Genomic DNA, 12,508 nt, shown 5'->3' with positions numbered 1-12,508 from the left:
CTTCAGATTCCTGCCTACAACACACCAGCTTACTGAAGTTGTGCAGGGAGAAGAAAGTTACGCCAAAAATGACTTCTTAACTATTCATTTTGATACAGCAGATTACTAATTGTATTGATGAACAGTATTTAAATGTCACTGTGTGTCCTCTGAGGTTCAAGCTATGAGGTCATGTCTAAATGTATTTAACTGACACTGCTGCAAAGGCAGATGTGATCACCTCATGCTTACAGTGTAAATCCTAGTACAACCGCAGTACTCAGCAATAATCCACCTGAAAATCAGGAACACAAACACAACAAAACCCCAGACAACCCAAAAACAGGTCCTGAGAAAATAATTACATCATCACACAAGGTCTTTAGAACATTATATTTCATAAAAGACAATGATAAAAAAGTACAAACATTTCCATGAGAAGCAAAAAAAAAAAAAAAATGAGAGTACAAGAAATTACTAGCATTTATTTCAGTGCATTTATATAGAAGCCTTTTAGAGCTTAATAAATAAAATAATCTTAAGTACACTTCCTTTTTCTGATAAACACTATGACCTTTTCAGTTCTCTCATTGGCATATTTGCAAATACAAGATAATAAATCTAGAGTACCAGTATTTGTCTGAAAAGAACACAAAGAAATATGACGCAGGCAAACAAAGGCCAAATAAAACGACACACGACCTGCTTGGACTTGCACAGAACCTCCAAAATGAAGGAGAACATTGAACTGGATATTTTTCCATTTTGTTTTAAAATGGATATCAATACCTTGGCTAGGAAAGAAGAATAAGCAAGTTGTAACACATAATTTTGTATTTACATAATATTGCAAATAAGGGTTTTTTTTTTATGGAATACCTTTTCACAAACTACAAACAGAAATTTATATTTAGACTAAAAAAATATTCATTAAACCCCAGTTTTGGCAAAGACTTAAATGACAATCTCCACTGTGAATGAGACATAATGTTACAGCAAATGCGTACACTTTTTCCTTTTCTTTTCTACAAACAGGCCCATTAATCATTACTACTTTCTCTAGTCGAAAGGCACTGTGTAACTTTCCCAGTAGTGCTATAGGGAGCTCAGAATTATGTCTATCTATATACATTTCTTGCCTTTGAGACTAAAAAATATAATGCATAAGTTAACAGAAGACGTTTTCATAATTTTAGAAAGGTTTTAACTTGCTTAACTTGATTTGTTTAGAACTGAAATAAGATATTTTCTGTGGACATACCTAGCACTGCACCTAATTGAGTAAGTAATCAATACATGCATGCTAATAAATCCACTGAACTTATAAAGGTAGCTTGTATCTGTAATGTATTTGTTAATTTTTATGGGACAGAGTTACAGGTTTCCCTGGTGGCTCAGTTGGTAAAGATACTGTCTGTAAGGCAGGAGATGCAAGAGACGAGGGTTCAATCCCTGGGTTGGGAAGAACCCCTGGGGAAGGAAATGTCAACCTATTCCAGTATTGCTGCCTGGAAATCCCATGGACAGAGGAGCCTGAAGGGCTACAATTCATGGGGCTGCAAAGAGTTGGACGCAACTTAGGTCCTAAACCACCACCACCATCATGGGACAGAGCTCTTTTCATACAGGTTATTGGCAAAGCTCTATCACATATACGCAAACATAAAAGTTACTACTTATATGCAAAAATCAACTTGAGGTCTGCACTTAAAAAGCAAAACACAAAAAGCAAACTTAATGAGATGGCTTTCACAGGATGCCACGCTGTATCCAAAACTGAAAAAACCAAAATAGTCACGGCCCTCACTTAAAACAAAATTATTAGTAGACCTAATCCAAGAAAATAAGGCAAATACTAGTTGAATGGAATTCTCTTGAAACTATAAAAATGTGTATCAAAATGAGAATATTCCAAAATGTGGGCAGCTCCATATTAAAGAGAAAAATATGTTTTCCTACTAAGACTCAGAAACAGCCCCAATTTCCCCCATGATTTAAGTATTATTGGGTTAATTATGCTCCTATGCCCTACTATCTTGTTAGTGATCAACAAATGTTAACTTTTTCAACCTACTTTCTTCCATCAAATTAAAAAACTACATTGGCTTTGAGAGATAGATACACAATTTAAGAACAAATATCTTGCTTTCCAGAAGGTTTGAATTTTCATCAAAAAATGAAAAACAAATATTTTGGAATTCTAAGAAACAAATGTAGAAAATTTGTTATAACAGAGAGCTATCAGTTTTCTCAAAGTGTAAGAATTTCAATTATTTTATGGTTTCGTTTGTAGTCATTTGTGTTATCAATATTTGCCATAGAAAATGACAATTTTAAAATTAAACTTACAACCTGAGAGATAAATAACTATATCCATGTCAGGTGAATAATCCATTTTGTTCCTCAATACTGAAGGTTCATTTGATAGACATGTAATTTTTTCTTTTAAATTTGTGAAAATATCTTAAGACATTTTAAAGAATCTTTGGTCAATCGTAACTGATAATTTTCCAAGTAAGGATACTGTTTGGTTTTGTTATGAAAATGCCATTGAAATTCAAGATTAAGTGATACACTTGATAACAGGTAGAGAGACCTATTTTTAGAGAAGTGTCTTAATAAAGCCAATGCATTTAAATAATTGGTAATGTATTTTAATATAATTCTATTAATTTATGTTTTTAGCGAGGAAATTTTAACACCAGAGATGTAATATCTTAAAAGTGAAAAAAATACATGCAGTTTGAATGAAACCAGCCAACATTAGAAAGGGTCCCTTCCAAACTTGAAGTTCTATGAGTCTGATAATTAAACTTAAAATCTGCTTTTATCTACTAAGCATTTACCTTCATAAAAATAGAACATTTAATTTTTTATCTAATAGTATAATTCATTTGTATGTTTTAAGTACTACTGGGTTTTCCATAACTCAATCTTTTAAAAAATTGTTTTGCTTTTTTCTTAAATGAAAATTTTTTTTGGTTCTTCTGAACTGGAAATAATAAAAGTGCTATTCACTGTGAATTAAAAAATACAGTGTACAACCACACACAGCCTTGGGAACATTTTTTGAGGCACAAAATCCCTGACACTTACACCAGAGGTACATGAGAGACGTTTAACAAAGAGGTCCTTTATATCATGTCACATCACAACTTTTAAGATTTTCTTAGTAATACTCATGCAATATGCATAAATAATATGGTTGTGATTTAGCAAAATCTGATGAGATTGCAAGCAAGGAAAAAAAAAATTGGTAATTCTGGTAGGAAGAAAAGCTATTTAAGTCCTTTCTTCTTACCCTTAAAAACCGTACAGAAGCTGTGACTTCTTCCACACAAAAAGCTGAGGGTCTAAAGCTCAAAACTAGTATAACAGTGTACTGTATTAGTTGGCTGTCAATTATTGACAGTTCCTTCATTTCACACAAGGTTTAACCTTTGTTTAGTGACATAAATTTACAGGGTTTTATTCCATGCAAATAAAAAATGTTTATAAAAGTCCCATAAAGGCATCACCCGTTACATGCAAAACTGTAACACATCTTATTTTTCAACAATTTGAACACATTAATTTACATCACATATGTACAAAATATGTTTAAATGGAAATAAAGCATTCTCTTAAATTATAGACTTTAGTATAAAAATTTTCTCTTCGTAGGGAGCTCCTGTGACTGCCGGACTTAACTGCATCTGGTCTCTGCAGTGCTCGCCAGGGGGTGTGTCTCAGGGTAGAAGATGGGCGGGTGGGAGAAGGCTGACTGTACAATCCCACAGATAGACACTGAGAACACAGCCCTTCTCGCCACCCAGAGCGCCGCGACGCATCCGTTCACTGACCTCCACTAGGGGCGCACTCCCAGTTTCCCATCCAGCACTGCGGTCTTGCCACGTGAGCTACTTCCTTTAATAGTCTTCGACTGGAGCTAACTCTGGCATGAGGTTTACAGATATATTTGTATACAACCTATCAACCAGTATTTTTGGCGTGTATACTAAATTGTTCAACCCATCGATGTACTGGCGCTCTTTTGAGTATCTGAGTAATTTATACCTACAGCATTAGAGAAAAAAATTAAAAGTAACAGAAACAGGTTTCAAAAGAAAAACATGAGAATATGCTCAAGGTCATTCTCATCAGTAAAGCACTTAAAGCTCTTTACAATTCTGGGTTCTTACACATAATTAAAAACCCTTCTACACCACGTTCTAAATCAGCATTTTTAATAGTCTTAAAATGCTACCTGAAAAATAATTATCTTGTACTCTTACAACTTACATATCCTTAAGAAATGAAATGCATTAGGCTTTATGCTAAGGAAAAACTTTTTATATGAACAATTAACCAGGCTCTTTAATATATAAGGGGGGGTGTGTGTGTGTGTGTGTAAGTATACATACATGTGTATCTTTTCAAAACAAGCACAAGGACTTCCCTGGTAGCTCAGTGGTGGAGAATCCACCTGCCAATGCAGGAGACATGGGTTTGACCCCTGATCTGGGAAGATGCCACCTGTCGCAGAGCAAATGAGGCCATGTGCCACACCTACTGATGCCACCTGCCACACGTACCGACGCCGGCAGGCCTCAGAGCCCGTGCCCCACAACAAGAGAAGCCACTGCAATAAGAGGCCTGCACACTGCAACTAGAGAGGAGCCCCCACTCACCACAACTAGAAAAAAGCCCACACAGCAGCAGAGACTCAGCACAGCCAAAAATAATAAATAAATTTTAAAAATTATTTTTAAAAAACAAGCACAAGAATGCTTTACTTTTATGAAGAAAAATGATATCGACAGAAAATTCCCTTCAAAAGCTTTTTTTGTGTGTGTGGGGAGCACGATGCATTTTATAAAAGATCTTTCATATGTTAAATAACTTTGAAACCTCGCTATCTAAAGGTGATATTAAACTTACCGTCCTAAGAACTGGACTTCACCTCGATGGTGATGAGGAATAGACTTGTATTTTCCCAGGTCCCCCTCTGGTCTTGTTACATTATATCCAGCATAGTGAACCCTAAGATACAATATACGGAAATGAAAATACATTAAGAAATAAAATATGACATAAGAATGATTGAGTTCTATTTAAAATACAAGAGAATGCTTGAATGCACATGCTGTCAGTAATTTCAAAAGGGCACTCAATGAAAAAAAAGGAAGAACACAACACAGGATTTAGGAACCACAAAGATTTTCCATCCCAAAGAATCCTTTCCTGGGATAGAAAGTGCAGTTTACTTAATAGAAAGGAAATTACTAGAAATTCCAATTTTAAGTAATTTGTACCTCAACATACCTATTCCAAAGGTCATCGTCTTCCCCTCCCCAGCCCCAGAAGGCATTAGGAAAACCATTGATCTTTCTGAACTGTTCCACTGTTAGTCCACTTACACCGCCAAAAAACTCTTTATAAGGAAGACTACAAAAGAAAGCAGAAAACAGCATTCTAAAAATGAAATCAAGACAGTTTGCCATATGAAGTCGACTTTTAGATCTTTTATGTGCTTTGCAAAATATACCTCTATTTCCATATAAACAATCATATTGATTAAATTATATTTTTGGAAGTATAAAACATACCAAGAAACAAAGCATCTTCATATTCTAGTGAAATAGGTTTACCTAACTGTATAACATAAAATACTTGTGGTAACTGAAACCACTATTTAGTATTGTTACTTTGTAAGACTCAAAACCTAGTGTTCAAAAAATGGCCTATTTACACACCAAAAGTAAACTTGATCAAATACATCAACAGCTGCTAATGCAATGTTAGATTTTACCAAGCTAATTTCCTAAATTAACTGATCTTAATTTATTAAATACAATATTAGATAGATGAGGATAAATATAAACTAGTAAAAAGCAAGTCTAGCATTTAATTTTGAAAAAACTAGCTGCCTATTCCTGCAATGCCCTTCTAAGATACCCTATGAACCCTGGGATTAGTCTGTATGCTAAGTCGCTTCAGTTGTGTCTGACCCTTTGAAGCCCTATGGACTGTAGCCCACCAGGCTCCTGTGTTCATGGGACGCTCCAGTCAAGAATAGTAGAGTGGGCTGCCATGCCCTCCTCCAGGGTATCTCCCCAACCAGGGATTGAACCCACGTAATCTTCTGTCTCCTGCACTGGCTGGCGGGCGCTTTTTTGTTTTTTTTAATTATTTATTTTAATTGGAGGCTAATTACATTGCACTATTGTAGTGGTTTCTGCCATACACTGACATGACTCAGCCATGGGTGTACATGTGTCCCCAATCCTGAGCCCCCCTCCCACCTCCCTCCCTCCCCACCCCGTCCCTGAGGGTCACCCCAGTGCACCAGCTTTGCGTGCCCTGTCTCATGCATTGAACCTGGCCTGGCGATCTACTTCACATATGGTAATACACATGTTTCAATGCTATTCTCTCAAATCATCCCACCCTCTGCTTCTCCCACAGAGTCCAAAAGTCTGTTCTTTATCTGTTTCTCTTTTGCTGTCTCGCATATAGGGTCATTGTTTTCATCCACTAGCACCACCTGGGAAGTCCTAGGATTAGTCTAGGTAGATGAGATGACTTTATTCATTAGAAATTAACATTTTCAAACAAAAATTGAGAACTCTTCATTTCTATGACACTCATGATTATCTTTTAGCAAAAATCTTTATTAAAATTTATTAAATTTTAATTTATAGGATTAAATAAAAATCTTCAGTAAAATTTAGTAAAAAAAAAAAAAAAAAGAAAGAAAACAAAACGGATTTTTTACCAGCTAAGCCACAAAGGAAGCCCAAGAATACTGTAGTGGGTAGCCTATCCCTTCTCCAGCGGATCTTCCTGACCCAGGAATTGAACCAGGGTCTCCTGCATTGCAGGAGGATTCTTTACCAACTGAACTATCAAGGAAAGCCCTAGTAAAAATCAATTTCCCTGAATTTAATGTGACTCTAGCAGACTGACCAAAATTGAGTTTCTAGAAGTACAAAGAATCAAATCCTGAACCAGGGTGATCTTCCCAAGGTAATGCCAGACTTGGATTTCTGATACCACGGTAAAAAGGAGATTTTCTAATGATGACAATGACCAGTTTTAAAAACAAAAAGCACTCTTTTCTCATTTCTGAGCCAATTCGCCAGGTCCTATCACAGAGACTTCCTGCTTCTCGATCTCTGCAGGTTGGGCAGCAGGTCAAACAGTGATGGAGCCAACACCACCCTGCTCCACTGCAGGTCAGCCCGCAGGAGAAACGGCGATGGAGCCAACATCTCCCTGCTTCAAGCTATTTTCTCTCCTCTCCACTTCTGTTAGTCAATAAAAACTGTGATCTCTTTCCCAGATCAGGCCTGCTTGCTTTAATGTCAATTTAAGTTTACTGTCACAGCTCCAATGATGGCATCATTTCAACATATCTCCCATCACAAAATGAAAAAAATGTTTCTTAATATTAAAGGCAGGTCAAGAAAACACAGCTTCAGAAGAAGAGAAAATGGGTTGCAGGAGAGGGCCTTCCCTGCAGTGGAACATCCCCGGAGGAGGGGAACACAGAGGAGCCAAGCGGTGCCCTCTCTTACCTGGGGCAGCCCAGAGCCTGGGAACGCGCAGAGCTTCCTGAACAAGGAAACCAACCTTCAGAAATGCACATCCTGGGACAACCAAGCCCTCTAACTGCTAAACATAAAAGCCAGAACCTGGGCCCACATCTCCTTGACCGTAGAAACCAGGCTTTCTTTCCTACCACTCCACACTGAAACCTGTGTGTGAGGAAGCACCAGGATAACAAGTGACTCTATGGAGCAGCTCCCTGTGAAGGTGGGCTGGAGTGACAGGTATTTTCTAGGCTCCTGGGCCCCCTCAGATCCAGGCACATAATGCTGCTTCCATTTTAATGATATAACTCTGCAGGTATGTTGCACCATATCTGGCTTCCCAGGTAGCTCAGATGGTAAAGAAGCTGCCTGTGAAGGCAGGAGATGGCAGGTTCAGCCCCTGGGTCAGGAAGATCCCCTGGAGGAGGGCCTGGCAACCCACTCCAGTATTCTTGCCTGGAGAATTTCATGGACAGAAGAGCCTGGCGGGCTACAGCCCATGGGGCTGCACAGAGTTGGACGTGACTGAGCGCAAACATGTTGCACCATATCAGGAAGACTGCCATTACTTACATATACATGTATTTATCCAGCTTGGCTGCAAAGTGACGTGGCATTTCTCCACATCCATAATAGTTTCGGTCATTTTCAGGTAGATGATCCACATCGTGGAAGATGACACAGTCCCAGACGCTGTCTTTCATGGCCTCTTTAAAGCCCACGTTGAAGAGCATTGCTCGGTTAAAAGGCTGTGTGCCTGTCTACACAGAGAGAAAAAGAGAAATGTACTCAGGCTCTGCCATGACTTTTTTCTGTAGCTTTCTAACTTGTTGAATCATGGTCAAATAGCAAAAACAAATACATCCAAATCAAATAGATAAAATAGTAAACATGCTTTAGGATTATAAAATATACTGTTTGAATTATTACCTTATTTTATACTTTGGTAACACATGCAATAACACTATTATTATCAAGTCCATTGGGAGATCATCACATTTATATAATGATGTAATTCAGGTTTCTGTTTTATTTCAAATGCATCAGGATATAGGTTATTTATGACCAAAGGAAAAAAAAAAAAACCAAAGCCACTGAAAATAATACAGGTTGCATTTTTTAGTGAAGCTTTCCATATGGTGTCAAGACTAAAAGAAGCAGGAAATAAAAGTGAATCAAGAAGCAGTGACCCTTCTCTTATATGATAAGGCCAGAGAGGGCTAACTTTGTATTACTAAATGCTTATAATAGACACAAGGGCATTTTTAGAGACAAAAACAAGTGGAACTTATTATATAAAATTCAACTACCTTTCTTACAACCATTTTCCTTTCAGTTCAGTTGCTCAGTTGTGTCCAACTCCTTGCAACCCCAAGAACTGTAGCATGCCAGGCCTCCTTGTCCATCACCAACTCCCAGAGCTTGCGCAAACTCATATCTTTTGAATGGGTGATGCCATTCAACCATCTCATCCTCCGTCGTCCCCTTCTCCTCCTACCTTCACTCTTTCCCAGCATCAGGGTCTTTTCTAATGAGTCAGTTCTTCGCATCAGGTGGCCAAAGTATTTACTGGAGCTTCGGCTTCAACATCAGTCCTTCCAATGAATGCTCAGGACTCATTTCCTTTAGGATGGACTAGTTGGATCTCCTTGCAGTCCAAGGGACTCTCAAGAGTCTTCTCCAACACCACAGTTCAAAGGCATCAAATTCTTCAGCGCTCAGCTTTCCTTATGGTCTGACTCGCACATCCATACATGACTACTAGAAAAACCACAGCTTGGACTATATGGACCTCTGTAGGCAAAGTAATGTCTCTGCTTTTTAATATGCTGTCTAGGGTGGTCACAGCTTTTCTTTCAAGAAGCAAGCATCTTTTAATTTCATGGTTGCAGTCACTATCTGCAGTGATTTTGGAGCCCAAGAAAACAAAGTCTGTCATTGTTTCCACTGTTTCCCCATCTATTTGCCACGAAGTGATGGGACTGGATACCATGATCTTAGTTTTTTTAATGTTGAGTTTTAAGCCAGCTTTTTCACTCTCCTCTTTCACTTTCATGAAAAGGCTCTTTAGTTTCTCTTCACTTTCTACCATAAGGGTGGTGTCATCTGCGTATCTGAGGTTATTGATACTTCTCCTGGCAATCCTGATTCAAGCTTGAGCTTCATCCAGCCCAGCATTTCGCATGATGTACTCTGAATAGAGAAGTTAAATAAGCAGGCTGACAATATACAGTCTTGACGTACTCCTTTCCCAATTTGGAGCCAGTGTGTTGTTCCATGTCCAGTTCTAATTGTTGCTGCTTGACCTGCATACAGATTTCTCAGGAGGCAGTGAAGGTGGTCTGGTATTCCCATCTCTTGAAGAATTTTCCACAGTTTGTCATGATCCACACAGTCAAAGGCTTTAGTGTAGTCAACAAAGCAGAAGCTGATGTTTTTCTGGAACTTTCATGTTTTTTTTGATGATCCAATGGATGTTGGCAATTTGATCTGGTTCCTCTGCCCTTTCTAAATCCAGCTTGAGCATCTGGAAGTTCACGGTTCACAAACTGTTGAAGCCTAGCTTGGAAAATTTTGAGCATTACTTTGCTAGCATGTGAGATGAGTGCAATTCTGCAGTAGTTTGAGCATTCTTTGGCATTGCCTTTCCTTGGGATTGCAATGCAAACTGACCTTTTCCAGCCCTGTAGCCATTGTTGAGTTTTCCAAATTTGCTGGCATACTGAATACAGCACTTTCACAGCATCATCTTCTAGGATTTGAAATAGCTCAACTGGAATTCCATCACCTCCACTAGCTTTGTTGGTAGTAATGCTTCCTAGGGCCCATTTAACTTTGCATTCCAGGATGTCTGGCTCTAGGTGAGTGATCACACCACTGTGGTTATCTGGGTCATGAAGATCTTTTTTGTATAGTTCTTCTGTGTATTGTTGCCACCTCTTCTTAATAGCTTCTGCTTTTGTTAGGTTTGTATCACTTCGGTCCTTTATTGTACTCATCCTTGAATGAAATATTCCTTTGGTATTTCTAATTTTCTTGAAGAGATCTCTAGTCTTTCACATTCTATTGTTTTCCTCTATTTCTTTGCACTGATCACTTAAGAAGGCTTTCTTATCTCTCCTTGCTATTCTTTGGAACTCTGCATTCAGATGGATATATTATCTTTCCTTTTCTCCTTTGTCTTTTGCTTCTCTTCTTTTCACAGCTATTTGTAAGGACTCCTCAGACAACTATTTTGCCTTTTTGCATTTCTTTTTCTTGGGGATGATTTTGATCACTGCCTCCTTTACAATGTCACAATCCTCTGTCCATAGTTTTCAGGCACTCTATCAGATCTAATCCTGTGAATTTGTCACTTCCACTGTATAGGACCCAGGTAAGAGTTTCTATTTTTATTATTCTTGTTTATGATACAGACCAAAACCATTTTTTTTCCTTTTATTTTTATTAGTTGGAGGCTAATTACTTTACAATATTGTAGTGGTTTCTGTCATACATTGACATGAATCAGCCATGGATTTACATGTATTCCCCATCCCAATCCCCCCTCCCACCTCCCTCTCCACCCCATCCCTCTGGGTCTTCCTGGTGCACCAGCACCGAGCACTTGTCTCATGCATCCAACCTGGGCTGGTGATCTGTTTCACCCTTGGTAATATACTTGTTTCGATGCTGTTCTCTTGAAACACTCTACCCTCACCTTCTCCCACGGAGTCCAAAAGTCTGTTCTGTACATCTGTGTCTCTTTTTCTGTTCTGCATATAGGGTTATCGTTACCATCTTTCTAAATTCCATATATATATGTGTGTTAGTATACTCTATTGGTCTTTATCTTTCTGGCTTCCTTCACTCTGTATAATGGGCTCCAGTTTCATCCATCTCATTAGGACTGATTCAAATGAATTCTTCTTAATGGCTGAGTAATATTCCATGGTGTATATGTACCACAGCTTCCTTATCCATTCATCTGCTGATGGGCATCTAGGTTGCTTCCATGTCCTGGCTATTATAAACAGTGCTGCGATGAACATTGGGGTGCACGTGTCTCTTTCAGTTCTGGTTTCCTCTGTGTGTATGCCCAGGAGTGGGATTGCTGGGTCATATGGCAGTTCTATTTCCAGTTTTTTAAGAAATCTCCACACTGTTCTCCATAGCAGCTGTACTAGTTTGCATTCCCACCAACAGTGTAAGAGGGTTCCCTCTTCTCCACACCCTCTCCAGAATTTATTGCTTGTAGACTTTTGGATAGCAGCCATCCTGACTGGCGTGTAATGGTACCTCATTGTGGTTTTGATTTGCATTTCTCTGATCATGAGTGATGTTGAGCATCTTTTCATGTGTTTGTTAGCCATCTATATGTCTTCTTTGGACAAGAACATTTTAAGAGACAAACAAAGTGGGAACTTACTACACAGAATCCAACTTCCTATATTATTACTACTTCCTTTTACTTATGAGGGAAATTATATAAAGGTACATTAGCCAATAAAAACTTTCATTCTACAGCTAAAGAAAATCAGAGTGAAATCACCTATGCCTTAGCAATATTTCTCAAAATCATTTCCAAAACTTAAAACAAAAAAAGGATTATGACAGAAGCAAATGAGATACACAATGTAGTCATCACCAGAGTGCTCCCTCACGAGTGCAAAATTACTAAGTTTTAGTCCTGAGTTCTGCACTAACTTGAGATAACAGAAATCACTTTATTTTTTAAAGCTTTTCCTCACCAGTGAGATGGAGAGGATAAAAACAAAAGTCAGTTAAATTATAATGTTATTACTGGTACATCATCGGTTTGAACAAATGACTTTCCTTTAAAATTATAAAAAATTGTTTTTATTAAATGTGGACCTAATACTTAATGGCTTATAATAAAAATAAGTTCTATATCTAACCCCACTTCATCTTCCAAAAGCAATACATTTATAAACCTCTAGAAGTTTATTCTAGAC

General features: G+C 38.1%; 1 protein-coding gene across 2 annotated transcripts in view; it reads right to left on the bottom strand.

The window, feature by feature from the left end:
• Window positions 1–425: 425 nt before the first annotated feature.
• The window catches only part of B4GALT6 (beta-1,4-galactosyltransferase 6), a 69,504-nt gene continuing 57,421 nt past the window's right edge, over window positions 426–12,508 (bottom strand). For both annotated transcript variants that reach the window (XM_061130706.1, XM_061130707.1), the window contains 4 exons: window positions 8,127–8,314; window positions 5,284–5,406; window positions 4,900–5,001; window positions 426–4,035 (listed from right to left, as the gene is read on the bottom strand). In XM_061130706.1, coding sequence (XP_060986689.1) covers window positions 3,888–4,035; window positions 4,900–5,001; window positions 5,284–5,406; window positions 8,127–8,314 — 561 coding nt within the window. In that variant the 3' untranslated portion in view covers window positions 426–3,887. The remainder of the gene's footprint in view (window positions 4,036–4,899; window positions 5,002–5,283; window positions 5,407–8,126; window positions 8,315–12,508) is intronic.

Source organism: Dama dama, chromosome 27 (genome assembly GCF_033118175.1).
Source record: "Dama dama isolate Ldn47 chromosome 27, ASM3311817v1, whole genome shotgun sequence".
Classification (NCBI taxonomy): Eukaryota; Metazoa; Chordata; class Mammalia; order Artiodactyla; family Cervidae; genus Dama; species Dama dama.
Note: the sequence above shows the minus strand (reverse complement) of the source record. Positions and strands in the feature narration are given on the sequence as shown.